The 27,814-nt window shown below is 36.3% G+C and overlaps 7 protein-coding genes across 24 annotated transcripts; 4 read left to right on the forward strand and 3 right to left on the reverse strand.

Annotated features, from left to right (window-relative positions):
• The first annotated feature begins 300 nt into the window (after window positions 1-300).
• On the forward strand, window positions 301-3,557 carry LOC129574832 (retinol dehydrogenase 14). Of its 5 annotated transcripts, none has more exons than XM_055457343.1 (3): window positions 301-442; window positions 2,106-2,390; window positions 2,680-3,557. In XM_055457343.1, the coding sequence occupies exons 2-3, from the start codon at window positions 2,123-2,125 to the stop codon at window positions 3,408-3,410; spliced, it is 999 nt and encodes a 332-aa protein (XP_055313318.1). In that variant the 5' UTR covers window positions 301-442; window positions 2,106-2,122; the 3' UTR covers window positions 3,411-3,557. The 5 variants fall into 5 exon arrangements, with proteins under 5 accessions (XP_055313318.1, XP_055313316.1, XP_055313320.1 ...); XM_055457341.1 differs by lacking the exon at window positions 301-442 and adding an exon at window positions 498-725 and having other exon boundaries at window positions 2,103-2,390; XM_055457345.1 differs by lacking the exon at window positions 301-442 and adding an exon at window positions 498-725.
• LOC129574831 (isocitrate dehydrogenase [NAD] subunit beta, mitochondrial) lies at window positions 3,546-6,665 on the reverse strand. The gene is made up of 10 exons (XM_055457340.1): window positions 6,526-6,665; window positions 6,316-6,426; window positions 6,058-6,096; window positions 5,868-5,960; window positions 5,677-5,793; window positions 5,298-5,432; window positions 4,947-5,183; window positions 4,743-4,826; window positions 4,451-4,576; window positions 3,546-4,308 (listed from the first exon to the last, which is right to left on the reverse strand). The coding sequence occupies exons 2-10, from the start codon at window positions 6,355-6,357 to the stop codon at window positions 4,078-4,080; spliced, it is 1,104 nt and encodes a 367-aa protein (XP_055313315.1). The 5' UTR covers window positions 6,358-6,426; window positions 6,526-6,665; the 3' UTR covers window positions 3,546-4,077.
• A 649-nt stretch (window positions 6,666-7,314) lies between these two features.
• LOC129574834 (fumarylacetoacetate hydrolase domain-containing protein 2) lies at window positions 7,315-8,712 on the forward strand. The gene is made up of 3 exons (XM_055457349.1): window positions 7,315-7,791; window positions 7,892-8,223; window positions 8,396-8,712. The coding sequence occupies exons 1-3, from the start codon at window positions 7,315-7,317 to the stop codon at window positions 8,556-8,558; spliced, it is 972 nt and encodes a 323-aa protein (XP_055313324.1). The 3' UTR covers window positions 8,559-8,712.
• LOC129574835 (39S ribosomal protein L35, mitochondrial) lies at window positions 8,589-9,544 on the reverse strand. The gene is made up of 2 exons (XM_055457350.1): window positions 9,403-9,544; window positions 8,589-9,318 (listed from the first exon to the last, which is right to left on the reverse strand). Exons 1-2 carry the CDS (start codon window positions 9,422-9,424, stop codon window positions 8,738-8,740), a joined length of 603 nt encoding a protein of 200 aa, XP_055313325.1. The 5' UTR covers window positions 9,425-9,544; the 3' UTR covers window positions 8,589-8,737.
• Window positions 9,545-9,574: 30 nt separating this feature from the next.
• Window positions 9,575-14,178, forward strand: LOC129574827 (MICOS complex subunit Mic60). Of its 2 annotated transcripts, XM_055457335.1 has the most exons (9): window positions 9,592-9,796; window positions 10,197-10,336; window positions 10,521-10,738; window positions 10,809-11,016; window positions 11,119-12,047; window positions 12,322-12,342; window positions 12,842-13,000; window positions 13,391-13,679; window positions 13,815-14,178. In XM_055457335.1, the coding sequence occupies exons 1-9, from the start codon at window positions 9,749-9,751 to the stop codon at window positions 13,990-13,992; spliced, it is 2,190 nt and encodes a 729-aa protein (XP_055313310.1). In that variant the 5' UTR covers window positions 9,592-9,748; the 3' UTR covers window positions 13,993-14,178. The 2 variants fall into 2 exon arrangements, with proteins under 2 accessions (XP_055313311.1, XP_055313310.1); XM_055457336.1 differs by lacking the exon at window positions 12,322-12,342 and having other exon boundaries at window positions 9,575-9,796.
• A 52-nt stretch (window positions 14,179-14,230) lies between these two features.
• On the forward strand, window positions 14,231-16,482 carry LOC129574833 (cilia- and flagella-associated protein 36). 2 transcript variants are annotated; one of them, XM_055457347.1, is made up of 5 exons: window positions 14,231-14,821; window positions 14,920-15,119; window positions 15,251-15,495; window positions 15,563-15,698; window positions 15,828-16,482. In XM_055457347.1, exons 1-5 carry the CDS (start codon window positions 14,716-14,718, stop codon window positions 16,089-16,091), a joined length of 951 nt encoding a protein of 316 aa, XP_055313322.1. In that variant the 5' UTR covers window positions 14,231-14,715; the 3' UTR covers window positions 16,092-16,482. The 2 variants fall into 2 exon arrangements, with proteins under 2 accessions (XP_055313322.1, XP_055313323.1); XM_055457348.1 differs by having other exon boundaries at window positions 14,249-14,821; window positions 15,014-15,119.
• A 1,741-nt stretch (window positions 16,483-18,223) lies between these two features.
• On the reverse strand, window positions 18,224-27,762 carry LOC129574823 (serine/threonine-protein phosphatase 4 regulatory subunit 3). 12 transcript variants are annotated; one of them, XM_055457325.1, is made up of 10 exons: window positions 27,615-27,762; window positions 22,650-23,381; window positions 21,535-22,473; window positions 21,068-21,239; window positions 20,607-20,862; window positions 20,201-20,464; window positions 19,866-19,999; window positions 19,253-19,542; window positions 18,972-19,112; window positions 18,224-18,680 (listed from the first exon to the last, which is right to left on the reverse strand). In XM_055457325.1, the coding sequence occupies exons 2-10, from the start codon at window positions 22,947-22,949 to the stop codon at window positions 18,597-18,599; spliced, it is 2,580 nt and encodes an 859-aa protein (XP_055313300.1). In that variant the 5' UTR covers window positions 22,950-23,381; window positions 27,615-27,762; the 3' UTR covers window positions 18,224-18,596. The 12 variants fall into 12 exon arrangements, with proteins under 12 accessions (XP_055313300.1, XP_055313305.1, XP_055313302.1 ...); XM_055457330.1 differs by having other exon boundaries at window positions 19,866-19,969; window positions 27,615-27,754; XM_055457327.1 differs by having other exon boundaries at window positions 19,253-19,560; window positions 19,866-19,969; window positions 27,615-27,751.
• Window positions 27,763-27,814: the final 52 nt, after the last annotated feature.

Consider the following 27,814-nt stretch of genomic DNA (forward strand, 5'->3'; position numbering starts at 1 on the left):
ACCATTGCCTTCCGATTCATTGATGTACGTATGACGTGGTTGTAACATTGTTACATGAAGCGCAAGCAACTAGTTGATTGCAAACCAGTGCTTTGTGTAGATCACAAAAAAATATATATAAGAAAAAGAGGGGAAAAAATCACTATACGAAGTACTCTTCTTTCCACTACAAAAGAAATATATCTCGCCGAGTGAGTGAGACATTGTGTCGTATAACAGCAACAACAAAATTTGAATACAAATTATATTATCGTTTAGTCGAGCATTCGAAAGTCTAAGTAGCGAATATATATTCCAAAAGTATTGCTCTCTGATGTGTGATCAATGTATATGTTCCCCACCACTCATCGGAAGATATTTTAATGTGTTGTGATTTACGTTTACCCCGAAAAGCATACCAGCAAAGAAAAATAAAAAAGGCACACAAAATGCTGCCACCAAGGTAACGTACACACGAAAAACAAAAAAACAAAATTCGTATAGATTTTTTATTGTTAATAATTTCATTCTCTTCGATGAGATTCACCTGTAAAGAGTTGTTTTTTGTTAGCTCACTCTCTCTCGTCCACTTTGATCCGCGTGTTCGAAAGCGTGTAAGCGCACGATCTGTTTCTAACCAGTCGTCGTCATAGATAGATAGATCAGAGAGCATTCCAAACCGCATCCGTGAATAAATTTTTTTTATTCATTTTGTTCCTTCGTTCATTTTTACATTCAAACAAAGAGTAAGTGTTGATTTTTTTCTTTCTGATCTGGAGTTTGACCGCACTCGAGTGATCAGTCGTGTAAAAATGTTTTAACATTAAACACACATATAGGTGCAATAGCAAGCGAAATTATAGACTTGGTGACAATTCCGAAGAGAAAGAAACGAAAAAAATACAAAAGAACAATAGCATTTTTGTGTTTTAAAGGTAGCGTGTCATTATTCTATGAGAGAAAGAGATGATTGTTGGTAATTAATCGGCTGGACAAAAAAAAACGGTTATCAATTTAGTGATGATTTGCAAGAAATAGTTTTTTTTTAGAAAGTGAGATAAGTGTACACAAATCATAAATATGTGTCACGTTGCATTGCATCAAAATTTCATTGGAAAATTTCATTGTTCAAGTGTCGTGCATTTTGAATGAATCAACGGAAAAACGCATTGTATCACTTAACGCGAGTTTTCGTGTGAGCTTGTGCGCACTCATTACGATCAGCAGCCAGTTTTATCCATTTTCAGATACATTGTCAAGTATCGGATAGATTTGCAATTGACGAGAAAACGATGTGAAAAACCAGTATGCACGTACTAGTCATTAGTAGGTTACTATCGTGGCTAGATCGACGCTCATTGCTAGCGATCTGTGTGCTTTCACTCTTTCGCTTTAATTGCGGTAATCGTGGTAATCGAGGCGTTTCCGTTGCGTGAAGACATCAACGACGTTACCTTTATTAAACACGATCATTACGCAACACTATCGCTCAAAATCTCTCTTTCAATTGCAGAAAAACGAAACGAGAGAAGAAAAGAATATATAAAATGTCACAACCAAGTGACTATTAAACTTTCTGAATTGCGAGTGTGTTTTGTATAGCAGAACTGGTTTTCCGATTCCAAAAATGAGGAATTTCTTATTCGGCTCAAGTTTCTCCACTGTTGAATGAACTTGAGCCATTAGATTTGTCAAAGCTGAAAGGCTATCATACCTGATATTATTTAAACAGCGACTCTCATAAACGCAATCAATTTTTTGTTTCTTCTTTCGTATGCAGACAACGAGACACGTCGAGAGAAAGACAGAAAAACAAAAACCGGATCAAATGATTTTTTCGACATCGTTTTACCTTCATTTACGATTCAGTTATGATGTGTCGTGTGTTGCCGGCTTCAAAGTCATTAAAGCGTTTTTCTATTCTTCGGATTTCTTAATATCTTAAGATTGAGATTATAACCGCGATGTCCAAGGCTACTTTTGTTGGTTATTGTTGTTGTTTTTGAATTTTATTTTTAGAACTGAAAGAAAAAAAACACACTCAGCATTGATCGAATGATGAGAGAGAGATAAAAAAAATACAAATAATCATAGAAAAAAACTCTATTCCCATTTCGTTTCAGCAGCTGTTTTTAACTGAGCAATGGTCGCGATCGATTTAACCTGTCCACTTCTACAATTTTTAATTGCATTAGTTGTAACATCGGTGATTTTTGTATTTTCCGCACTGCGATTGTACTGCTTTATTACACTTGGCATTTGTAAATCAAAAGCGAAAATGGATGGTAAAACCGTTTTAATTACCGGCGCCAACGGTGGTATTGGCCGTGAAACCGCCAAAGATCTTGCGAAACGTGGTGCACGCATTATTTTGGCATGCCGCAATTTGAACGCTGCCAACGAAGTTAAAGGTTTGTGTTTTGCACATCGTTTATTTGTCTAAAATGTTAGCCGTTAATTGATCAAATGATTTGTGATTCGAATCAAATGGTTCATGTATAATTAGAAAAAACGAGCAGCAACGAAGCAGAGTTTTGTATTTGCCCATTCACAAATAGTTAAAAAAAAATTACGGGTTTTCAATTTTATCGCTTCATTTTATCATTCATTATAGCTTTGTTCTATTTTTAGCAGTAGTCATATATGTTTGTATAATTTTATAACGTTGTTTTTATTCCAATCTTCTTTTTTTTTCTTCAGACGAAATCGAAAAAGAGACTGGCAACAAGAATATTGTGTGCAAAAAATTGGATTTGAGCTCACAGAAATCGATTCGTGCATTTGCCGCTGATGTTAATAAAACCGAACGGAAATTAGATGTGCTCATCCATAATGCTGGTATGGCGTTGGCCTTCCGTGGTGCAAAGAGTGAGGATGGCATTGAATTGACCATGGCCACAAATCATTATGGTCCATTTTTGTTGACACATTTGCTGGTTGATTTATTGAAAAAATCCGCACCCAGCCGTATCGTAATTGTTGCATCGGAATTGTATCGCTTGGCATCGGTGAATTTGAACAATTTGAATCCGATCAACACAAAGCCAGCCGCTTACTTGTACTATGTGTCAAAGTATGCAAACATCTATTTTGCCCGTGAATTGGCAAAACGTATGGAAGGTACAAATGTGACCGTTAACTCATTGCATCCGGGCATGATTGATACGGGCATCTGGCGCAGTGTTCCATTCCCATTGAACTATCCAATGAGATTGATCACCAAAGGTTTCTTCAAGACACCAGTACAAGGTGCTCAGACCAGCATCTATTGTGCCGTTGCCGAAGAATTGAACGGTGTGTCGGGCAAATATTTCATGGACTGCAAGGAGCACACATTGAGCGCTGCCGCCAGTGACATGGAAAAAGCAAAGAAATTGTGGGAAGAATCGGCGAAAATTGTTAAACTCACCGATCAAGATCCAAAAATCTAAACGCACACAATTGATTCCACATCATTTTTTTTTTAATGATATTTTCTTTAATAATTTTTCTTATATTTTACTTTTTCTCACAATGATGAATCCAACTTCAGCTTTGTAAACTAGCGATTAAAATAAAAAAAAATGTTTTTCTTTTAATGAAACAATTAAGTTTATTTTTTTCTGTTTTGTTTTTAAATATCATATTGTCTAGATCATTTAAATAAATTGCATAAATATGAATTCATTTACAAACTTTCAAAACTTGAACTGAAACTTGCCGAAAAAAGACGAAGATTCAAGTTAACATTTCAATTTGCCTAGTTTTTTGTTTTGTTATTCTGGTTGGTTTCGGCAAAAATGAAAAGTAATTAGTCTAAAAGGGACTTTCAATTTCGAGTGGATTATGAAGGATTGCGGATGGAAAATGGGAGAATTTTGTATATGGGAGATAGAGAGGAACTAAGGTTTTTTTTTCTCAACTACTCAAACTATGTGGGTTGTCTTCACTAGCAGAGTATGTCAGAAGGCGCAATTTTGGTTTGGGAGAGAGTATGTCCAAGGAGAAATCTGTTCTGGTGGGAAACGTATTGGGGGAAGGAACAGAGAGTATGCGAACGGTAATTTTGTTGGTTTTCTTCATTCACTTGTTTGACATCACAAAGGATACTTCGGTAACTTATTTAAGATTTGCAATAACAGCCAAAGTGAACTCGTTGGTTGTATTTTGGCCACCAAGATCTTTGGTTCGTACTTTGCCCGCTTTCAATACACGATTAATTGCATTCGTTATCATATCGCTGTAGTTGTGCAAATTGACGTGACGCAACAATTTTGCGCTGCACAAAAGCATGGCAGTTGGATTGGCAACATTTTTTCCTACAGCTTCGGAGAATGTGTGACGCGCACCCTATGACAATGAATTGGAAATTATTGAGTTGTATTGTGTTAATTGTGGAAAACGATCCCTCTGGACAAATTGGATTTTCGAGGCTTAATCGTTTTTTTTTTGGATCAATGTTTTTTTCTTCTTGCATTGAATGTGTGCTTACCGGTTCAAAGACGCAAGTTTCAGCCGAATAGGAAGCACCAGCTACAACACCGGCACCACCCACCAAACCGCAAGCAATATTATCAACGATGCTACCATACAAATTTGGCGTTACCATCACGTCAAACTGTTGAATGGAAAAGAATATTTATTCAATAAAAATGGATGTGAGTAAGTCAACGACAGCGCAATGTAATTCAAATGCAATGGACCGCATACAAAGTAACTCAGAATAGATATTTGAAAAAAAAAACGAAGTAGAAAAAAATCTGTAGAAATCGTTGCATTTTTACCTGATGCGGGTTTGATACAAGCTGCATAGTTGTGTTATCAACGATCATTTTCTCGAATTGGATACGTGGATACAGTTTCGAGATCTATAATTCAACAAATGTGGAACGAATCAATTATGAATTGCTTAGGAAAAAATTGATTTAAGAAAATGAAAGAAAAAAAAAATTGTTCGATAAACACTGTTTGTGCTTTCGTTCATTTACCTCTTCACAGCTTCGCAAGAACAAACCATCTCCAAGTTTCATGATGTTGGCTTTGTGGACGCAGGTCACCTTCTTGCGGTTATTTTTGGTGGCATAATCGAATGCGAATTTCGCAATGCGCATCGATTTTTTAGCGGTAATAATTTTTAAGCACTCGACAACCCCATCAACCGATTCATGTTCCAATGCTGAGTATTCGCCTTCAGTTTGTTCACGAATAATAACACAATCAATATTCTACAATCAGAAATAAAACAAATCACGACTTATTAACAACACTCGCTTGCACACAGCGAATACGAAATTGAAGGTCAGGTCATATTGCATTCGTGCATAATATGTGAAATTTACATTGTGACGGGTTTTGACACCAGGCAAACTGCGTACATGGACAACATTGGCAAACAAATCCAATTCGTTTCGTAATTTCATGTTCAATGTCTGCAGCTCACCAGTTCGACTGTAATCTGGTGTCGCTAAAATACCCTGTAAATGAGAACAAAAAAAATAAACAAAATTTATATTGACAATAATTATTTCCAGGCGAACACTTCTTTTCACACATTGCAATTCTCTCACAGATTTAGAATTGCAAAATCAGAATAATCAGCATGAAAAAATCTCATTCTTATCAAAACAAAACCATTTTGTTTTGATTAGAATGAAATAAAATTCCATTTCATATTGAATGGATAAAAAAAAAACTCGATCGGTTTGATTCATTGCTTACCTTTAGACAAATCTTATTTTTCTGAATGGATGCGGTGACATCCTCGAGTTTTGAGCTCAGCACTGGATTGATTTCGGAAAAGAAGAACGTTTCAAAGTCCACCGGGACGTTTGCAGCCTTAAAAATATGTTTGCAAATAAATGGCACAGTTCAAAAAATTTCAATTAAGATTCGACTGTAAAAAAGCTTACTTTAAACACTTCCTGTACGGAGTAAACAAGTTCAGGGCCGACACCATCACCGGGAATCAAGGTGCATCTAATGCGTTTCTCTGGTTTGGCAGCCTAAAGTTTCACGCAAAAAAGAAAAGAAGATTAAATTCGATTGCATTAAGAAATGTCATTCCAGAATGGAAGAAAATAATTTGGTCCAAGGACTTGCCTGTTGAACACATGCAGTTGTGTGAACTCCCCGGGATGCCTAAAATCTCACATTGACCATGAAATTAAGAGAAAAATTGTTTAACCATTCAGTATTTTCATAGAAAAAAGTAAATAAATATCCAAATCGAACAAAATACGTCATTGCATAACCTCAATTTATCTTATTCAGAGAAGTGTTTATATAATCCCGAAAAAAAAGTTTGCGTAAAATTGAGTCGAGCGAAAAAGTTCTAGTGCAAAAAAAAATAGAAGTCACCTGGCTTAGAGTACGACAAACAGATCGTGCAATCAAAGACATTTTTGGTTCACGTTTTTATTGCGATTTTCAATGTTGTCTCAACGGTTTTTAATGCAGCAAACTGTCCCCCTGCCCGAGATAAATAAACAATAAAACCAGATTTAAAATTTTCAACTCTGTAAAACTGTATATTTTTGGGCAAAATATGGTGCCTTCTGTCAGATGTACCTCGTGAGCAAAATCTATAGCAATAGTTCGTATTCATATGTTTGACCCGCGTTCACAGTGGATATATCACGTACAAATCGAAATGTCATATGATGCAGCATGCTTTTACTACACTTTTGCTTAAAATACCAGCTATTCTTGTACGTTAAGCCCATGGACGATTATATATCTGGTTGATTCTAACTGCAAACGAATGAATTTAAATGAAACACTTCTATTATAAATTATCGGCGTCAAAATTCGGCGACAGTCTGCATTTGTTTGCCATTTGGTTTAGCGCTTAACAGCAAATTTGAGCCAGTATCTTGAAACGATTGTAAACATCTGGAAAATTAATTGGTGAAATCATTCTTATCGTTGTTCTCTGTTGACATATCATTCTGAGACAGTAAAGTGCGATTGTCATTTGGAACAGTTCTATTTTAATTTGACTGCGCCATCAAATCATTCTTATTTTGCTAGGTGAGCTTCTTTATCACTTGAAAAAAATTTATGTTTCGAGTTAATTATGATTAGCCAAACAAAAATTTCCAACTAAAATCGCAATCGAAAACAAAAACTCTTTCCATCTCTTTGAGGTCAAAAGGCCTCGTTGAAATTAATTTTGTTATCTTTTCTTTGTATCATTAAATTACACCAAACATTCACATCGACAAAAAAATAGCATTTCAATTTCAAATTCGCAAGGTGATAAGACTTAGAAGATATAGCTCTTTTATATAAGTCGTTTCAAGTCAATCACGACACACACACACACGCGCGAAAAATAAGAATAAAAAGAAAGCGAACATGTCACTTAGGGTTTTAACAAATTTTGCTGGCAAAAACAAACTATTCACACACAATTTTAGGACATTCGTCAATTCAACCGCACCCACGACACGATTCTATTCCTCCAACCGAGCCATGCGATTCATACGTTTCCAAAAAGCCGCTGACGACCGTGTACGCGTCGGTACGTTGTCGGAAGATGGAAAAAGTTTCCAAGCGCTGGACCAATCGCTGCCAAACGATATGATCGAATTGATCAAATCGAATCCCAGCGTCGAAAGTCTGAAATCGAACAATTGGCAACCGTTAACCGATGATATCAAACTGTTGGCACCGATACAAAATCCTGAGAAAATCATTTGCATCGGATTAAATTACCTGGGCCATTGTCAAGAGCAAAACAAAGAAGCACCAAAGGAGCCAATGTTTTTCAGCAAATATGCCAGCACCATTACCGGTCCAACGGGTGATGTGATCTTACACGCAATCACAAATGTTTGTACAAAAAAAAAAAAATTTCCATGCGAAATCCTCAAAATGTCAAACCGAAAAAATTCTTACGTGATCATCTTATCTCTTACCATTTAATTGTCAGCAATTGGACTGGGAAGTTGAATTGGCTGTGATTATCGGAAAGGAGGCACGCAAAGTGAGCAAAGCAAATGCATTTGATTATGTATTTGGGTATAGTGTGGCTCAGGATATATCGGCACGTGATTGGCAAAAGCAACGCAATGGCGGACAATTTTTAATCGGTAAATCAATGGACACATTCTGCCCATTGGGACCGGCTATCGTGCATAAGAGCCTTGTGGCCGATCCGCACAATTTGAAAATTACATGCGATATTAATGGCGTACAAAAACAGTCGGGCAGCACAAATGAGCTCATTTTCCGTATTGACGATATCATCCATTTGTTGTCACAGTAAGTTTATGCTAGAATTTATTCTGAAGTCGATTTGAACCATTTGTCAAACGTTTTCGATGAGTTTTTTTTTCGCTTGACCTATCTTCAAATATATTCCAAATCCACTTGATGCAAGCAAAACCATCAACTTTGTTGTGTTTTTCAAAATGTCTCCCATTGTTCATTTCAGATCGATCACCCTGAAGCCAGGCGATGTCATTCTAACGGGCACACCATCCGGTGTTGGAATGCACCGAAAACCGGCCGAATTTCTGGCACCCGGTGATTTGATTGAAAGTGAAATTGAATCGATCGGAAAGATTCGTAATAAAGTCATTGCAGACACTTTGTAAATTGACGCAATTTGGATTCGGATTTAATGGATTTTATTAACATTTGTTTTGTTTGGATGTTTTAGTCATTGTTATTGAAATCAAAAAAAAAATGCGGTTTTTTTCATTTAAACAAATAAACTATATTTTCTTACACAAAAAGAGAAAAACCATGTTTGCACCGAGTTTTTTTTTCTTTCTCAGTAGTAATTTCCTTTCGCCATATCCCATACGGATCGGCGTTTCGTGAGTGGTTTTTCTGGATACGGTTGTGGTTTTTGGCTGGCATAAAAGTATGTTCGTTCGTGATACGGTGCATACAGATCGTCGATGTAGTATTTGGGCCGTTTCCAGAAGTTCGTCACCATTTTGTCGAGCAACAAGGCCTGTGTCTTATTGACAAGAACGTGTTGGCGCAACCGATGCTTTCGATTGGCACGTTTCTTATACATTTTCTTGTGACGACCGCATCGTGTTCGAATCCAACCGCCCCAATCGAGCCGTTTGAATCGTCTAATAGCCGCTTTAACTGTCTTCCGTTTGCCACTTTTCAGCGACCGTTTGGTGACCGTTCGAATGGGTACCGACTCCAATGACGGTGTGATGATGGTACTTGGAGTTGTTTCTAAATATTTCAATGCATTAGGCACACAGAATGGTTTTGCTGGTATCGAACTAAGCACTGTAAATCCTCGACCTGGAACATTTCGCACGATATTCGATTGCAATGCACTCGCTGGAACTAGTGCCTGGCTAAGCAACGCATTCGATCTCCCGAGAACTAGAAAACAATTCAAATGTGAAAAAACACACGTTAATGACTCGATTTGATCGTTGAATCAACCATTTTCTATTTATGTATTACCAGTTCGAGCAAATCGAAACATTTTGTCGCGTTTTGGTTAAAACAAAATAAAATATTTTGACATCTGATTTATTGGTTAGAATGAAATTGGGAAAAAAAAAATAAAAGTCTATTACTTCATTCACAAATACCGTAATACTTAACACTCACATGTTCAACTTTCATCTGTCAAATCTATTTACTCAATGTCATCAAACATCACAAATATTGTGCAGTTGTCATCAGGTGCGATAAATCGATTCGTTTACTAAAAGTTGCAGTTTGATTTTTTTGATTAAAAAAAAAGATCGAATTTGAATTAGAGTGAACGGAAGAAAGCAGCCATCGAACCGAACAACGATCGACTATGATACGGCTTACATTGAAGAATAATGCGATGTGGAATAGGAGCACAGTAAGTTTTTTTTTCCCCGTCGAAATGAAAGTCCAGTGTGTGTATATGTATACGGCTATAATGCCGTATAACCTCAGAAATATATTTTGCAATTTGATTGAATACCAACAAAATTCAAAAAACGAACCCAGATTAATGATGTGAAAATGCATTTTATCATCACATTGAATGAATGCAATGGGAAGATTTTTCATTCGTTCAAAATATTCCGTGTCTTATCATTTGAGCAATGAATGTCTTTGGTTTGAACTATGATAATACACTCCCCATACATCAAGTCAATTACATAATATCAAAATATTTGCTAATTTTTTTTACATTTATAAATAGCAACTTCCTTTTATGGATGAATTTTCGTCTAATTCACCCAATTTTTTTTCTCTCCTTCGGTTTTGTTCAGGTTGGCCGATTGGTGTCGCGCGTAAACCAACATAGAGCCATTCACTCAAATCCACACCAATTGCAAGAGGCTGGCGTCGGAAAATATTTGATCATTCTAGCTCCATTCGCCGCCGGAGCTGGTGTTGTCGCATACGCCAAGTGAGTTGAATACACGGACCCTTTTAGTGGTTTTTCATGATTTTCCAAAAAGTGTTGCATGATTTCCTAAAAGTTTGGTGTCAAAACAAGCCTGAATCCAGTCACTACTGTTTTAGTTTCGTTTTGTAATCTCTTCCTCTCTCTCTCCCTCTCTCTCCCTCTCTCTCTCTTTTGTCCAATCTAGATCCGATGAGAAATTCCGTAAAACTCTCGTCACAACCGTTCCATTCTCTGATCCATTGCTGAAGATTTTGTTGCAAGAAGAAGGCAATGCGGTTAGCGAAGCATCTAAATCAATCCAAGGTGCAACGCAAAAAGTGATTGGTGTTAAGGATTCCATAGTCGGGTATTTCGGTGATGATAAATCGGCCAAACCGGCCGATAAGCCAGCACCCGTCAAAAGTAAATTTGTCAAACTCGTCTCTTTGGAAGATTTTTGATTTAATTAATCGATATTTCTTTTGGAAAATAGGCAGCTCATCATCTGCAGTAGCATCACCACCTTTGCCATCGATTACAGCGCCAAAACCGACGGCAAGCTCACCATCCGAATCGCCGGCAACGAAAAAGGCAGCACCACCAGCCAAATCAAAAGTGGTCGAGGAAAAACCACAAGCCGTTCCAAAACCAAGCGAACCCATCAAATTGCCACCAGTTTTGTCGCAACCGTTGCCACAAACGTAGGAGCTTTGAATTTTTTTTTCTATTTCCCTATTATTTCTGTCGCTAGAGTCTAGAGAAATATTTCTGTTGCTGATTTCCGTTTACTACGTTTATTTTAGATTCACTGATTTGGAAAAAGACATCGAAGTCGCTGCTCAGATTGCTGTCAAAGAGTATCAGAATGCGATTAAGTTGTTGAAAGAATATGCTGAGGATGTGAAAACGGTTGTGGACCGTGTCATTGAACAGTCTGACCATAGTCTGTGGTCGGTGCTGAAGAATAAAACGTCGGCCCGTGATACAGCCGTCGAGGCCGCTGAACGAACCGCACAAGCCGCTCAACAACATATTGACAAATTGGAGAAGCACATTAAAGCGGTCAGTAAAAATGTGGCGCCCGAAATCATTGAAAAGACACAGCGCAATATCACCGTGATTGCCGATCAATTGAGCAAATCGAAAGATTCGTTGTACGAAGCAAAGGATTCGGCGAAATTATCCGAAAAATACTGGAAAAAAGTCGAAGAAGCACGCAACTATTTCATCGATCAAGTGCAAGCATTGTTCCCTGGCGTTGATTTGAGCTCGAAAAATTTGCACTTGAGCAAAGAAGATTTGGATTTATTCATTGTGCACGCATATTCGCATGTGCTGGCCTATCAAAAGGAGCTGCAGAAATTGAATGCCGAAGGTGAAACTCGATTGCGACGCGCTTTGGATGCATTGAAGGGCGAAGATCAAACTGAAGCCGTCAATCGACAAATTGAATATCTGTTGGAAAAGGAAAAGCAAGCCTTGAACATTGAAAATCAGAAGAAAATCTTGCGCATTCAAGCCGAAAATGAGGCAAAACTGCGAAAACAATTGAAAGTACAGTCAGAAGCGCATAGCGATCATTTGCAAGATGCATTGATCGAAAAAGAAAAGGAACTCCGTCGCGTATTTAATAATGAACTTAGCGAAAAATTAAGCGTCGAACAATCGGCATACAAAATTCAACTTGCCACCATGTTGGGCAAACTCAAAGGAATGGATTCAGCACTGAAAGGTAAGCATTTTTCTTTGAATAAATTTCTTTTCTTTATGTTTCAATGGTTTGAAATGATTCAAAAGCAGTTTGGAATCAATACAGATACAACAAAGTACAGTTTACAATTTACAATTTTGAAAAATAACAAATTTTTGCTCAAAATCCAAATTTTTGAGGTTTTCGAATTTAAAATTAAATGTGACTAATATGAGATTAATACACATTCATCACTTTTTATCAATCAATCCCATCACTAATTGTCTCATATAACATTTAATAATTTTTGCTAAAGAAATCGAGGAAGAATTACAAGGTTTGTAATTTTAAATGTTTTCACATATTGTTTTTTGCATGTACTCCAACGATTTGTTGTTTATTTTTTTAAGTAATTATTTCAAAGGCGTTCAATTGTGTGCGATGGTGCGCCTTTGAAATAGTACCTCAAAATTCAATCTTCATTTGACCGTAGATTATTTGAAGTGTATTTTTGTTTGATTTTGTGTAGAAATTCAAAAATTCGATACAGAAATGAATTTTCAGGAGACTTCTACTAGAAGTATTCCAAGTAAATTTGAAATTATTCCTCTATCCACATTTTTAGTTTCTTCTATAAATTTTATCAATGGTAGTTTTCTGGTAGCATCATTCGAAATACTCATCAACTAATTTGTATTTAGATATTGTCTTCTTCTGTGAAACATTTATTCATATTTATTATTTAACATTTTATATACATTACTCACAAACTATTCGGTATCTTTGGGCAAAAAGTCATGACTGAAAAAAAAAAACGACTTGAATTCAATTCGCAGCTCGTGCCGACGCTGATCGTCAAATTCATCAATCGCAAGCTTTATGGAGTGCTTGTTCAGCTTTGTGGTCATCGATGCGAACTGTTGACTCAACTAAACCTTGGCAGGACCAACTAAGACCTTTGGATGCTGAAGTCGAAGCAGTTCGCCGAGCATCGGGTGAGTCATTTTTGTAAACATTCAAATAATGTTTGGATTTTTTTTTTAAATTCATGTGGTAATTTCGAAAATACATGGGCTAACAAAAATTTTGAAGATTTACAAGAAATTGGAGTGATTACGCAATGAAATTTGCTTCTATTCTCATTTTGAATAGAAAAAAACCAAAGTCAATATAATTATTTGATTATTTTTCATTATTAATTACATGGTCTAAATAATTTGATCCATCGGGAATCAGCCCATTTTGTGACAATCGTTTGATTTTTCGACCATTTTCAGATCGATCCGAAATGTCGATTTTTTTCTGTGAAAATAAAAATAACCATTATTATTACGAAAATCATATCAACTAAATGGATTTTACCTCCCCTTATCTTGAATACACAGAAAAAGACGAGTTGGTGAGTGTGATTTTGGATGCGCTTCCAGATAAGGCCAAAACACGCGGTGTTTATCCAGAGAATGCGATTCGTGAACGTTTCCTGAAAGTTGAACGATTGGCCCGTCAATTGGCCCTTGTGCCGGCTGAAAATGCCACAATTGTCAAATACATCTTGTCATATTTACAAGCGATGTTGATAATTCAACCGAAAGAATTGATTTCACAGGCTGAACTTAACAATGAGCCCGTTGACTATGCCAAGCTAAGCACATTTGAAATTTTAGATAGAACAAGGTTTGTGAACATTGTTTTTGCTACAAACATTTGCATTGAAATTTGTTCTTTTATTCCGTGCTGCATTGCATTGAAAACGAAAACAAAACATTATTTTGTATGGTACTTGATTTTAATGTCTGTGTTTTGCTCTAGGTACTGTGTTGATCGTGGGAATTTCACACAAGCTCTACGTTACGCCAATTTATTGCAAGGTGCATCACGGAATATTGCCACCGATTGGATCAATGAGACGCGATTACTCTTGGAAACTCAGCAGGCAATCAACGTGCTGTTGGCACATGCTGCAACCAGTGGACTTGCTTTTCTGTAATTGTAAAAAAAAAAACTAACTAAACCGATAAAAATCTGTTGAATTATGTTTTACCAGGAAATTCATTGTGTAAAGTGTACGACTTAGACGTCGATATTGTTAATGGAAAAATAATAATTGAAAAAAAAAACAACCAACAAAACAAGAAATCGTATTAAAAACATCTATTGAATACTAACCTAACAACCATGAATGTTTCAATGAAAAAACACGTGAAGTGAATGTTTAATTCGGATTGTCCATTAAGAAGTCTTGAACACCAAATGTTCAATTGTTGAACACACGAATTTCTGTTTGATTTGATCAAATATGCGGAGTGAGACACCGTTAGTGCCTTCAATGGCAAGCTATCAATTAATGTAATGGGAGCGTGGGCCTATATTTGTGCGGTTGTCTTTCGTTCGTTTGTTTATTTGTACTTGAAAACATACGTCGCGACGTCGTCTAAACCGCACGAAACGGATTCGACATGTTTATGTGGCGGTTGCTTGGTTACCATAATTAATAGAAAAACCGAAACACACGAAACGACCCAAAAAAAAAATCAATGTTTTTTCCGCCGTTCGGTTGTACATTATCACTATCAGTTCCATCATATTCTTTGCAATTGCTTGAGGTGCATCGCAACTTTCTTTTTTCGGTTCTCGAGCAACAACAACAACAAAAAAACACAAAGAAAGAACAACAAGAAAACCGGACAACAGGAAATATTTCAAATTAACCATGACCGAGGAAAGTAATGCATGGGTGTTTGACTCATTGATCGGTTTTTTGCACGGTCCCGTATGGAATGCACCGTTGCAAACGTTCATCGAAGAGAAGTCATTGAGTAAGTTTACGTTGTGAATACCATAATGCACCTGTATATTGATCATCCTTATTATTTATTGCCCATAATTTAAAAAAAACCACCAATTCTGTGTACAGTTTTCGATCCGAACGAAAGTAGCGACGAAAACAATGAAGAATATAAGAAAATTTACGATGAATACAAGCATTTGGTTGATTTTATGCTGGGCAGTTTTATGGAGGAAATGCAAATAACACCGGAACAATTCGAGGTGGCATGCTTGGCTGGCAAACATACCGCATCTGGGCTATCATTTCACCAGGGACTCTTTCAACAGGTGAATTCAGTGATTTTATTTAATTGTTTTGATAATTTTTATCAGGCATTTCAATCACATAATGACCAATAAACAATCAATGACAACGATGAGTAATAAATGTTGATGAGTCTATTGTTTGTCGATTGAAGATTTGGGCAGCAAATGATATTCGGATATTTGTTCGCATGATGACCCAACGAAATGTCGAGTTGCAATTACAAGCGCTGGATGTGATTGAACGAAGACATCTAAATTCAACGGCTTCATCGTCGATGGATGATGGTGATGCTGAAATTGCGGCTGGAACAAGCAGCGCCAATGTTAGCATTGATAAACCAATACCCGAACAGGAACAGGAAGAAGATTTGGATGATGTCATTCAAGAGGATGTCAAGTAATTGAACGGCAAATTTTTTTTTGTTTCGTACTCTTGTGATGAGTTGTTGTCATGTTTTTGGTAGGAAATCGGTGAAACAGGAATTTGACGAGAAAAACAATTCAATCGATGACGCAAAACCAGCAGATAAAACAGCTGAAACGGATGAACAGGTGGCTAATCGAATGCAACGATTGAATCTCTATTTTGAAAACGAGAATGTAAGACGCTAGAAGCAATAGATTGAATATAAACGTCATGTTTTCAAAATGGCCGAAATGACCATGAAAATATGCCGGAAAATTGATATTTTCCCACTAAAAACTATTGACTATCTTCCATATTTCCAGAAAGTTGATGCTGATGAGGTGAAATCGAGACAGGAATACCTCCGAGCGCAGCGTGACAAAATTGTGGCTCTGAAGCGACGTGTTCGAACCGAGCAATTGAACGCGAACGCTGAACGAAATGGACGTCCTAGTTCGGCGCAGGCCGCCCAACGACTTCTATTGAGCGATGCAAAATTGGGCGATGTACCCATGGTAGCCTCGTTACAACTACGCAAAACATTGGCCAAGCGCCTTAGAAACGAAGTAGTCGATTCCAAAGAATAAATTCACATGGCTTCACTCACAAGTACTCAGCTCACCGCCCCACTGTTGCCTTTTCTACACACGTTTAGAGACAAAACAAAAACTAACAAAAATGAGAGCACATTGCATCTGGTGATGGGAAATAAGCAAACCAATTTTTCTAAATTAAATTTTCCACTTTATTTTTCTCTTTGTTGAAATTTTTCTTGCTTGTTTCATAGAGTTTCTGTTGTTTTGTTTTTAAATACAAATGTGTGTTTGTGTGTGTTTTTTTTGCAATTTTTTGTTTTCATATATCAACGGCGGACAGAGAAAAAAAAACGGTTGTTCTTGTTGTTTGTATAAACAAAACAAAAACTGTTTTATGATTTCATTTTCTTTAAATAAAGGGATATATTCTAATCCATATAAATGATTCTTTTATATTCTTTTACATTGTGAGGAGAAAAGTCAGTTATTTATTCGTCCCCTGAAACCAGGAGTTCTATCCTAAAAAAAAAAAATCTTTCAGATCACTGGGAAGTTTTTATTTTCACTGAATTTATCCAGCGAATTGTTCGATTTTGTCAGTTCTGCCTCTCAAATTTTTCCCATTAATTTTGATTTGAATTTCAATTTGCAATTGGCAAATAACTATTTATGATCGGTATACGTGATTTCTGTTGTTGTTTCTCGCAATGGAAAAATGATATAATCGTTCAAATTGAAATGCCAAATGAAGATTAGTGGAAAAATGGAAAATCAACTTGTTTGTGTGACAGGCATAGCAGTAATAAAACTATTGCCATGATTTATCTGCACCTTTCGGTTTCCCAAAACAGCCTACCGTTACACGTCTCTTTTTCTATCTTGTTTTGTCCAGATGCGAAAAAAATGCGTTTTTGCTCTAATGGTGTTGCCGAAAAAAATAGATAAAAATAAAAACAATCAACAAAGAACAAGATGGAGAAAAAAAACGGCCGAAACTTATACATCGATGTGCCGTCAACGCAATCGGATGACTTCATTTGCTTATTCCGTTCACAATGTTTTTTTTGTTGCTTGTTTGGTAAGTGTTTTTTTTTGTCTTGCTCCACACACAGTTCTGATTTCGTCGACGGTTTTTCTATTTACACGCGTCGAGGGCACGCGATCATCACAATAAATTTCACGATAGAAATTGTGTGTGTGTGTGTGTGTGATGTTTGCGAAATATCCAAAAACAAAAATGTCCTCTGCTTAAATTAAATAAATTTAATACAAAGTGAAATATGAATCGTTTTTCTGTTTTTCTTCTTCTGTGGCTGCCTGCTTTTGGTTTATTTATTAACTACAATTTTTATCATCTTGTATAAGGTATGCATGATTTTTGTTTTTCTTTCACTTCTCCTGTTTCATCCTAATCGTCTTGCATTCATTTACATTAAAAACATTAGGAAAACGATCAAATCACTTTCCCAAGTCTCTTGATCTCATTCCCACTCACGTTTGCGATGTGTGTGTTCATCTTTCGGTGTGTATTTTCTTTTTCGTCTGTTTTTTTGTTTAATGCTTTATTTTTCATCCATATTTTGTTTTTAGAATTATCCGTTTTCTTTGTTTGTGTTAATGAGAATGTAGTGATTGGTTTGTATTTTTGCGTGTGTTCATTGGAAAAAACAAAAAAGACCCTTCGTAACACAGAGGGCTTTCTTTTGGTTTGAATTTCAAATAACTCCTTTCTTATATTGATTTATTTCAGTATAATTTCTATTAATATTTATTCATACAATTATGCGTGTGTTGCGCACATTTTTTTTCTCACTTATTCTCTTTTTTATTTTCATTTAAATAGACAATGTTTGGCAAATGTTTGAAGATTTCTTTTTCTTTGTTAAAATTTTGTTTATTGCATTTAAAAGTCGTGATGTGCCTCAGTTGAGATCGAATAAATGCAAAATAAGCGTAATCCACGGAGCCATATACGTTTTTGGTAATGATGCATATCGGCGCAGCTGTTACTGTGTCATTTTGCATTTATTCGTCTTATATCGGGTGGTTTTTTTTCCACACACGCACCGATAAATAGCAGGCACATGACAAATTTTCTTTAATTTCATCACAATTTGCTTTGTGAATAGATTTTTTTATTCTTCTGAGGAGGAGGGAGATTGGAAAAAAAAATTCTAAAAACATTTGCTAAACGACACTCTTGGCCATTTTTTTTCATCTATATTTACGTTATCGATATTTCAATCATTATGATAATATTGTTTATTAGTGTCCAATTTATTCTGACGATACGTACAAAAAATATTTTGTCTGCTAAAACAACATTAGCACATTAAAAAAAGTTTTGTGTTGTTTTCTTTTTTTTTTGTTTATTATTTTATCAAAGAAAAAAATGATTGATTCTTTTCTTCTTCTTTTCTGTTCATTTTTGTTTATCCCTCGCGTGTGTCTGTTCGGTTTGTTTTGTTGAAATAACACTTTAATTGCCTCCTAAAGTTGTTGATAACTGATCGCCGGAAGATGAATTGTTATCGTCCCAAACGCTGATGAAACGGGCTATTCAATGCGAGCCTTTTTTGATAAATGTGAATTATCCTCATCCTCTTCTTCGTCTGAATCACCCTCATAATCCACCAAACACTGCAAATATCAAATTCATTTTTATTAGACAATTTTTCTTTTGTTGGTTACAACTATTTTCTTTCTGCTCGATTTAGGCTTAAGTTATGAGAAAATTGATTTCTTTTTCGAAAATTATTCGATCCCAGAGAGAAAAATTGAACAAGGTTTTTTTTAAATGCCAAAATTTGAATTTAAAATTGATTTTTTTTTTCAATTGTCCTTCCCTAAACCACAACTAATCCTACTCGTCTACTGTGTTCCATAACAGTGTCCACTTAAAATTGACCAATCCAAAAACCAAAGGCTTACCTTTTTTAGCGACACAGACGATGCGGGCAGTTTTGTAGACTCATCTGAACTTTCTGTACTTGTATGATTTTCTATCGCTGATGAATCCGACTCACTCCGATGATTTTCTTCCGAGTTATTGTCATTGAACTCTGGCAGAGGCTGCAGACAGAATCGAATATTTAATTTAAAAATTGCGTAATTTTCCCAATTATACATGATTATCAACAAGAAAAGAACTCAATTGCCCTCGATCGTTGAGTGTATTTTTGCAAAAAAAAAAACAAACAAAAAGAATGTACCTGTTTCGGCGGGCTTTGTTGTTGATCTAATCGATCCGAATCCGAATCTGGATCCTGTTCTTGGTCTTGTTCGGGATCTTGATCGGGTTCGGGCTCATCGGAGAGTTGCGACGACGGCGTTTGTGCACTTTCGGCTTGCTGTATTTGGTCTGTTTGATCTTGAACTGGTGACGATGACGATGGTGAACTGTTTGCATTGGACGACGGTGATGTGTGCACATTTGTTGTCGTCGTTGTCATCGTCAGTTGCTTACTGGCTGGACCATTCTTTTCGTTCAGATTTTTATCGGCTGCGGATGAGAAAAAACCTAAATGGTTAATTAAATCAGGAATTTCGTTTGAGAAATGTGTTCAAGTAAAAAAATCAATAAACAGAGACAAAAAACAACAACAATGGAATTTTGAGTGCCTTTTTAAATCTCTGTCATGCAAGTTTTGTTGAATGCATTCTCTCACTATGGTCAAAATTTAGAATTTTTCGATTTTTTATCTTCGATTCGCAAAGATGTCTCCAATTTTTTGTTCCAAGCCAAAATCAGTTTTTTGAATGCGATTTAAAAAGAAACCAAAAACCAAATTGTGTATCAATCGAAAAGTACAATACGATACTTACTGTATGTTTCGATATCAGCTTTGCTCGTTGGCACAACATCTGAAAAATCGTCCTCTTCGTTGAACCAAATCTCCTCTTCTTCTTCGAGCTGTCTTTGATCGCGCCTATAACGAATATTTCTGATCATCGGAATACTGCCAAATAAAATGTTGAATTGTTGTGATTTTAGTTTTGGTGTGAATTACAATTTTTCGCCGCGAACACGAACGGATTTGTTTGAATTTCTTGTTTTGTTGCTCTGTTCGGTACGATTTTCATTTCTTTTTTTTTCCAGTATAGAATTGTTCAAACACAAAGAAAACGAAAAACCCAGCACAAACAAAAAACTGACTTACCTGTCCAAAATTTTATCGCGCTCCTTTAGCATCTCCTGCTGTTGGTCGTAACGGGCTTTTATGTGCTTGAATAGCTGCACATACTCAATTTCGTCGAAAATTTTCCAAAAATTTTCTACCACATATGTGTATAAACTTCGAATGTCCTCAACTTTGATAAACTCAAACAGTTCAAAAATGGCCGACTCGAGCAAATTGTATCTGCCATTATTTCGAATGAATGCGTCTACAACTGGTGCGAATAAATTACCTTTAACTATATGCCTGTGTGGAAAATGACGAAGAAAGAGAGAGAGAGAGAGAGAGAGAGAGAGAGAGAGAGAGAGAGAGAGAGATAAAGACGATATGAGACAAATTCACGCCGAAATCGAGGAAAAAAACTGTGAAATGAACTGTGGCCACATACCTATTGTAAAATTCATCTTTAAGTGCTATGATTTTTCGTAGAAGCCTAAGTGCGCCCAATACGAGGAACGTATGTGTGCTTTTCATCAGCACAAGAACTCGTTTCAGTAGATCCTTTTGTAAAATGAAGTTCTTGATGTGATAAGTGTGATGCTCAACGCAGAATGAAAGCAACTCTAACACCAAACCGAGCAACTGGACTGTTTGATAATCTTCGTTCTGTGGCGTATCACCCATCGTGTTAAGTAATAGTGGAGCTGAATTAAAGAGAAACAAAACAAAACAAATCCGATTAGTATACACATTTTTGGCAACAAAAATTCAAAGTTTGCCGTAAATCGTAATGAATGCAATATTGACGAAAAACTGTTTGAAAATAGTTTCAAAAGATTCAAAATTTTGGGAATAAAGGAAAATTTGTCAAAATCAAATGCTTGCGAGTGAAAATGATTGAATACGTACCAATAAGCGTTTGTATGCTGTGCTTGTAGAAAAAGTTCAGGAAATCTGTTTTCTCCGTAAGCATATTCTCTGGATCTAACAGCAATCGAATGACTCCCATTAGTTGAACACCTAACTCTGGCTCCGAATCGGACAGCATTTGTTCAATCGCAATGTTTATAAGCATTTGTTCCTGGAAAATCACACGAAAAAAAAATAATTTAGAAATCAAGTTTTCGTCGCATTTTTAACACTTTGGAATTAAATTAGTTTAAAATAGGAATCATTCACGCTTTGACAGTGATTTTGAATTCTAAATTCAAATTTCGAATAGTCAAAAATGTTCAAGAATCATCAATTCTTATCAATCTTAGGAAACTTGAAAACGTTTTTTTTTTCTCTTCATTTTCCCAATCAAAAAATTGATTGAATAATCAAAAATCGAAAGAAAACCGCGAACAAAACAAAAACCATGTTATGGCACTCACCTCATCTGTTTTACCAACTTGTTGCAGTGTGTAGTTCCGCACTATGCACGGGGAATACTCAACGATGGCGGTGAGTATATCAGTGGAAGCGGATTTAGTCTTTTGATCTTTCATTACGAGTGTAATTTCCAGTGCTTGCAGTATGCCCAAACAGGTGAGTGTTTTGTAGAATGCATCTTTGCTGGGTGGTTGTAAATTTTGTGCAAAGCTACACAATTCCTTCAGAAAGAGCACAATGTCGCGTCGTTTTTCATCGCTGGTATTATGATCGGTTAAAATGGAGAACAATTCGACGAGAAACTGTTCATCTTCCTGTATCAGCGTCACAATTTCCACTTTATTGAAAAATATGAAACTGGCCAATGAATTGAGCATCGCATCCTCAACGAATACTGACGGTGCCGGCAATATTATGTCCTGTATGTACTGTACACGATACGTTTGATGGATTTTTGCAAGAAGATCTTGATTTTTGATGGGTATTGCCTCACGAAAACGGGCTAAATGCTTCAAATATTTTCGATGCTGCCGTGGCGGTCCGTCGGTTGATTCATATTCTAAACAGCCGACAACATCGAATATCGTGTCCTCAGCAAACATTATTTCGAACAAAGCGTTTTTGTTCAATAGAAAAATATTCTTAAATATTTCATATAAATGGTGTAGATCGAGAAGGTTTTCCAAATCTTCACATGTGCGAAAAAGGCCTAGTAGTTTCTTTATGTAATTCTCGGATTCGATGGCCATGGCCAGTTTTTCCTTTCGTAGCGGCGTTGTCAAACCGTTTGCAATCGTCTCGGCGATATCCTCTAAACGGGACAATTCACACGGTGGCAGCTCAATTGGCGGTGCACTGTCTGACATCTCTTCAAATCGTTCATCTTCCGATTCTTCCACAATGTCCTGCGTTATATCAACTGATGGGTCTTTGCCTTGGACCTGTGGATGTGCATTTTGGTCATTTGTTTAGTTTTTGTCGTTGCGACAAATTTTAAAGAAAGAAAACAGAGAGAGAGAGAAGAAAAAAAACTTACGATTAGCCCAAAATTCTACAGAGAAAGGAAATTTTTTTTTGTTGATAGAAATTGATTAGAAAAACACGCAAAATTACTCACGATACAAATTTTCTCCCAAATTTCATCGCAGCCCGCCTTCTCCTGAAAGCTGAGCGCCAAATCAAAATTGTCACCCTCAGACCATACAATCAATGTATCCTGCTGCTTTTGATATGCAGTGTCCGGTTGAATTTTACTCTCAAGCAATAGTGAACCGTCCGCTTCGGCTCGCACCAGCAGCGATATGCCCTTTAATCGGTCCACATAATTTGATGATACATGGCCAGTGCCTCTGTCGTCCCATTGGCGTTCGGCGTTCAGCGCATATAATTTGACACGTCGTCTCGTATCCGTAGCCATATTGATGAGATTGTGTGTGTGTGTGTGTTTGGGTACGGATGGATCAATTTTAATTGAACTTCGTCTTCAGTTCGTTCTATCTCTCACTATTTTTCTTTGTTTCTCTATTCTTGTTGATGATGCTGTTTTTTTTTTCTCGTCGGCCACTTATTACTACTACAAGTTAGTGTAAACGGTGTATGAAAAAAAAGAAGAACGAAAACAATTTGTCGTTTCGGTGTCGATCTCGTCTTAATAATGCAAAAAATCAAAAAGTAATCTCATTGATTCAATAATTATTTGCATTTTTACAAAATATTTTTTGTTTGTTGCTTTTTCCACAAAACACACAGTCAATTCAGTTCAGTTCGGCTGGAGATGATTTTGTTGTCCGCGTTTGTTTGATGTTCACGAATTTGAAACCACACACGAAATGTTCAACCACGAAACAAGCTATAATTTGACAGGAGAAAAGATAGAAAAAAAAAACAAACAAACAGAGCATAATGATTAGTAAAGCGATGACATGTTGTGCACTGTATTTAATGGTTCAAAGTCAAATGTAAATAAAAACAGGTTACAAGGAGAATAGACGGACGGAGCGAGTGAGCGAGAGAGAGGACTGAGGAGAGTTGCATCGTCGTACAATTTATGAACGAAAAGAAAGAGCGGAGAATCATTCGTAATAAACAATTGCATGAAAATGACATCCGGATCAGCGAAGACGCTGCACTTTTTCTATTCTGTTACTTCGACAACAATATACTCCTGTGTTTGATAGCAACAAGAAAATTCGACACTATCACACACGATGCCCAAGCAGAGCGAGCGTATGCATGGAATTGCGAAAACACAAAGAGACTTCACCGCGCACCAAAACTAACTACAAAAAATGCATATTGTGAAATAAATACACAACAACAACAGCGAAGTAGAAGAAGAATAAGCGAGAAGAGAACTTTGCGCGTACTATACAGACGATTGTTTTTTTTTCTCTCTGATATTTTCGCTGTACCATAACCAATGTTCGATTTTTAATTGGTAATGTAGGTAAGTGTGTGAGAGAAAGAGAACGTTCATAATGGAAAGAGTGTGTAGTTGCGCGCGGCATCGTCTACAAAACTTCGTCTATCGCTGTATGTGTGTGTCTAGGTGTGTGTGCCCTGTGTATATATGCAGCGTACACAACACTAACATTCACACACACACACACAACAGAAAAAAATATGTAGTGAAAGCTTGATTTGTTCGTCGTCGTTGTGGTCGCAACAAGCAAAATTTTGCTATTGAAACGAGAATCAAACATCTTTGCTTGATTGAAAAGTTTTCGTTCACCAAAACTTATGCGCTGTCGAAATAACAACCAAATAAACGATGCTACTTTCAATTCAAATTTGTCCGGTAATAATTTGTCTCAACATGGTCTGCAACGCTGATGGATTACGTCTTTTGTTGCTGTTGTTGTATGTTTCGACTTGACATTCACGTACATATTCGCGTCTGCACTATTCATCGTGTTGGTGTATGCGCGAAAAAAAACTTATATTTCCGATAAATATGTGTATAAATGTTATTGTGCAATGTACAATAGGCGTAAAGTGTAAATCTCTCTCTCTCACTCTCTTCCTTCTTTTACTTTACTTTTCATTCTTCATCATGATTTGAGTGTGATGTGTACGTAGAAAAAGAGAATTAATTCGAATTTTGTACACACACTGCAATGGAAAACGCACAGTGAACAACAGCAGCAGTAAGAGCGTATGAAAGACGTTTCATTTTTGTTTTCTAACTACTTGATGGAATCTTCTTTTCGACCCAATCAAACTAAATTAATATGAATGCAAAACATTATCCAATTGAAATGGTTTTTTCTCGCTCTCTTTCGCTCTCAGTGTTATGCATACATTCGTCACCTTTCCACTTTTTGCCAGCCACTAGTCATAGCAGCAGCACTGGGCAATCACATGCAAACGATGCAACTGCTGCTCGATTTTTTAGAATATTTTCTTTTTTTTTCTTTTTTTTGGAACGAAAAAAGAAAACAGTAGGAAAAAAACTAGTAGAAAAGAAAAAACTCTTCAAATTCTGTTGATTTGCTCATACACACATTTTCCTTCTTCGCTCAACACATACACGCACACACATAGCTCCGCATTGTTTCATTAGTTTGTGGAATATCTCGATGAACAAATCGACGAATTGGATGAAATTATGGAGGAAAAAATCGCGAAAAATTGCATCGAAATCAAATTGCAAATCCTTGTCTCATATGAATTTCATTGGTTGTTGGTTTTTTTTTCGTGTAAAAAATACACCACACACTGACTTTTGCATACATGACAAACACACAAATACAAACACTATTCTGGATCCGACGAACTCTCGCTCTGTCTCCGTCTTTCTAACTTGGCTTTGCACAAAAATATACATCGCTCTATCAACATATATATGATTTTTTTTGCTTTTACTGTAAATTTCATCAATATGAAAAATGCAAACAAAAGCTTTTCTCTCTCTCTCCCTCTCTCGGCAACGCAATCGACGACATGAAAACGATGCACAAATTTCATGCAACTTATTAGGAATTAGAAAAGAAATGACTTATAAAAACAAACGAACAATTACATGATTCAAGTCGGCAAATAAAAAAGACTGTGGTCGAAAATTGGTGTCTTTTTTTGTGTTGTTGGTTGGTTCAATTTCTCTGTTTTCTCTGAGAGTCTATTCGATGTTGCTTTTGCTTATTTGATTTTTTTGTTTAATTTTTATTCGCTCCTCCGAATTTTAAATGTGTGTACTCGTTTTTTCAACCGATTTTTCATTCGTCATGGGAATTTTTTTCTTTAGTTTCACACTTAAAACGTTTTTCGTTTTTTTTTTCTTCTCTCTTCTTGTCGTTCTTTCTTTTTTTTTTTACTTGGTTGTCGGAAATGGAAACTAAATGATGCCGTGCTTATGTTAAAATGATTAGCAGAAATTTTTTTACGCACATTTATGTGGCACACAAACGGAATAGCTAGTAATAATTTAAACTAAAAATTCGCGTACTTTTAATTTATCTGGTTATTTGAATGAATTACACGAATCAAAAGAAATAAGTTACAAAACGCCATTTTGTTTTTAACAACGCGATGCGATCGGAATGAAAGAAACAACATACGTCGAAATACACTGAACCCAAGTGAACAATACGGTTGGAGTACTAGATTTTGCAACACATATACATACACACGCGCGCACAACTACAAACAAAGGCATACAACATAAGCGTGCATCAACACACTGTAGGAGCTGAGTTGAGACACACACATGCCCCGTTCGAATTTCGTTCACTCGCACCGTTTTGCTTTGCTTTTTCGTGTTGCGCTAATGTTTTTGTTTGATACTATGTTTTGGCTCGTGTCTCTTCGTCTCCCTCTCAATCTCACTCGCTCTCGTTCTTCTTTTCGTTTAAATCGGTTCCCATGTGTGCGTGTGACGTCAGTCCAATGAATTCGATCGTGCGCACCGGTGAATGTGTGTGTGTAAGTGTGCAATACCTATATTTTCAAGTGTATTTGTCTCTTTTTCCACTGTTGTTGTATCGAATGCAAAGCAACGAGAGAGTGAAATGAGAAAAAAAAACATGTATTATTTTTCCATCAAAGCAACGACGATTGTGTTCATTGGTTAGCGTTATGTTATGTTATAGTACGTTGTTTGATGCGTTGACATGTCATGAACACGAATATTTTGCGACGATTTTTTGTTGATTAGGGTTATGTTGATTTTCATTTTTACGCTTACAAAACGTTTAAAGCCATGGAACAAATAGACCAACAATTATTCGAAACGATAAATGGACTTGAGATTCGTTGTAGTTCGTTTGCAAGTGCAAATACGGTGGAAATTCAAATTGCAAATCTCGCCTATGCCAACGATCGAAAGCGTACAATTCGACACATTTGGATAGTTATTGTTGGTTGCATTTTGTTCAATGCTATTCTTCATTCGCATGCAATTCGAATTGCATTGAATGTTGTTTTCTTAGTAACGATGGCTACCAAATGCTACATTTTAGTTAATTTAATCGAATTTGGTAAGTGCCATTCGGATGATATAAATAGAAGATGGAGAAAATATTTGACGCATAACGGTACCCCGTGCTCTTCACTCTCTCTCTCTCTCTCTGTGTGTGTCTCATTTCAGAAAAATTGCATGTTATTGACGGTTTGAGTTTACAGTATTCAACACAATATTGTTTTGGAAAGAAGCACACATATCTGCCCATTGACTGCATCCATGATATTATTATAAACGAGGTCATTTTCGGAGTGAGTTGAGCTTATGTGACACATGCCGCCGAGTCAAAACACACAAAACTCAAATTCTTTGTTTTTTCTTCCTTTTTTTTTCTCGCACAGTTTCGAACGATCTACATTTTACAAGTGCTGACAAAAGGCATTCAATTTCGACATCAACCAGTGGTTTCTTTGTTATCGGTTTGTTTCCTATTTTACTATTTGCTAATCTCGAATGGAATCTCAATCGAATGAATTTTTCCTATTAAATCACACATGTTGTTTACATCATCACCCCGACAGGAATTGAATCCACGGATTGCATGCATCCAAATCGTATACAACTTATTGTGGAAACGGATCATTAAATGACATGACAATGTTAAAAAAATTAGATATTATTTACCTCATTCTTGTTAATCCATTTTCTTTTTATTGAGATACTAAAATACCAAAAAAAAAAATACCAACAATCAAACGAAATCTTGTTTTTCCTGCGCCGAATTGAAACCGAAATTGTAGTACTTGAACACTTGAGATGATGTGAAAAAGTCAGCGCAAAATATTGCATACTGGCACGCCACCTTTTGTCATTTGAATTGACAA

The sequence above is a fragment of the Sitodiplosis mosellana genome, unplaced genomic scaffold (assembly GCF_009176505.1).
Source record: "Sitodiplosis mosellana isolate CC-2019 unplaced genomic scaffold, AAFC_SMos_1.0 Smas_scaffold_6165, whole genome shotgun sequence".
In the NCBI taxonomy this organism is placed as follows: Eukaryota; Metazoa; Arthropoda; class Insecta; order Diptera; family Cecidomyiidae; genus Sitodiplosis; species Sitodiplosis mosellana.

Excerpts from the sequence above, each read along its gene's own strand:
- LOC129574832 (XM_055457343.1), top strand. The coding sequence starts at position 2,123 with ATGGTCGCGATCGATTTAACCTGTCCACTTCTACAATTTTTAATTGCA. Across the intron at positions 2,391-2,679 it reads CGCTGCCAACGAAGTTAAAG|ACGAAATCGAAAAAGAGACT; the intron begins GTTTGTGTTTTG and ends TTTTTTCTTCAG.
- LOC129574831 (XM_055457340.1), bottom strand. The coding sequence starts at position 6,357 with ATGTCTTTGATTGCACGATCTGTTTGTCGTACTCTAAGCCAG. Across the intron at positions 5,184-5,297 it reads GTGTCAAAACCCGTCACAAT|AATATTGATTGTGTTATTAT; the intron begins GTAAATTTCACA and ends TTCTGATTGTAG. Across the intron at positions 4,827-4,946 it reads TCTTGCGAAGCTGTGAAGAG|ATCTCGAAACTGTATCCACG; the intron begins GTAAATGAACGA and ends GTTGAATTATAG.
- LOC129574834 (XM_055457349.1), top strand. The coding sequence starts at position 7,315 with ATGTCACTTAGGGTTTTAACAAATTTTGCTGGCAAAAACAAACTATTC. Across the intron at positions 7,792-7,891 it reads TCTTACACGCAATCACAAAT|CAATTGGACTGGGAAGTTGA; the intron begins GTTTGTACAAAA and ends TTTAATTGTCAG. Across the intron at positions 8,224-8,395 it reads ATCATCCATTTGTTGTCACA|ATCGATCACCCTGAAGCCAG; the intron begins GTAAGTTTATGC and ends TGTTCATTTCAG.
- LOC129574835 (XM_055457350.1), bottom strand. The coding sequence starts at position 9,424 with ATGTTTCGATTTGCTCGAACTG. Across the intron at positions 9,319-9,402 it reads GTTTCGATTTGCTCGAACTG|TTCTCGGGAGATCGAATGCG; the intron begins GTAATACATAAA and ends ATTGTTTTCTAG.
- LOC129574827 (XM_055457335.1), top strand. The coding sequence starts at position 9,749 with ATGATACGGCTTACATTGAAGAATAATGCGATGTGGAATAGGAGCACA. Across the intron at positions 11,017-11,118 it reads TCGCAACCGTTGCCACAAAC|ATTCACTGATTTGGAAAAAG; the intron begins GTAGGAGCTTTG and ends CGTTTATTTTAG. Across the intron at positions 12,048-12,321 it reads AATGGATTCAGCACTGAAAG|AAATCGAGGAAGAATTACAA; the intron begins GTAAGCATTTTT and ends TTTTTGCTAAAG.
- LOC129574833 (XM_055457347.1), top strand. The coding sequence starts at position 14,716 with ATGACCGAGGAAAGTAATGCATGGGTGTTTGACTCATTGATCGGTTTT. Across the intron at positions 14,822-14,919 it reads CATCGAAGAGAAGTCATTGA|TTTTCGATCCGAACGAAAGT; the intron begins GTAAGTTTACGT and ends TTCTGTGTACAG. Across the intron at positions 15,496-15,562 it reads GTCATTCAAGAGGATGTCAA|GAAATCGGTGAAACAGGAAT; the intron begins GTAATTGAACGG and ends TGTTTTTGGTAG.
- LOC129574823 (XM_055457321.1), bottom strand. The coding sequence starts at position 22,949 with ATGGCTACGGATACGAGACGACGTGTCAAATTATATGCGCTGAACGCC. Across the intron at positions 20,000-20,200 it reads CGCGATAAAATTTTGGACAG|TATTCCGATGATCAGAAATA; the intron begins GTAAGTCAGTTT and ends TTTATTTGGCAG. Across the intron at positions 18,681-18,971 it reads CGTCTGTGTCGCTAAAAAAG|TGTTTGGTGGATTATGAGGG; the intron begins GTAAGCCTTTGG and ends TGATATTTGCAG.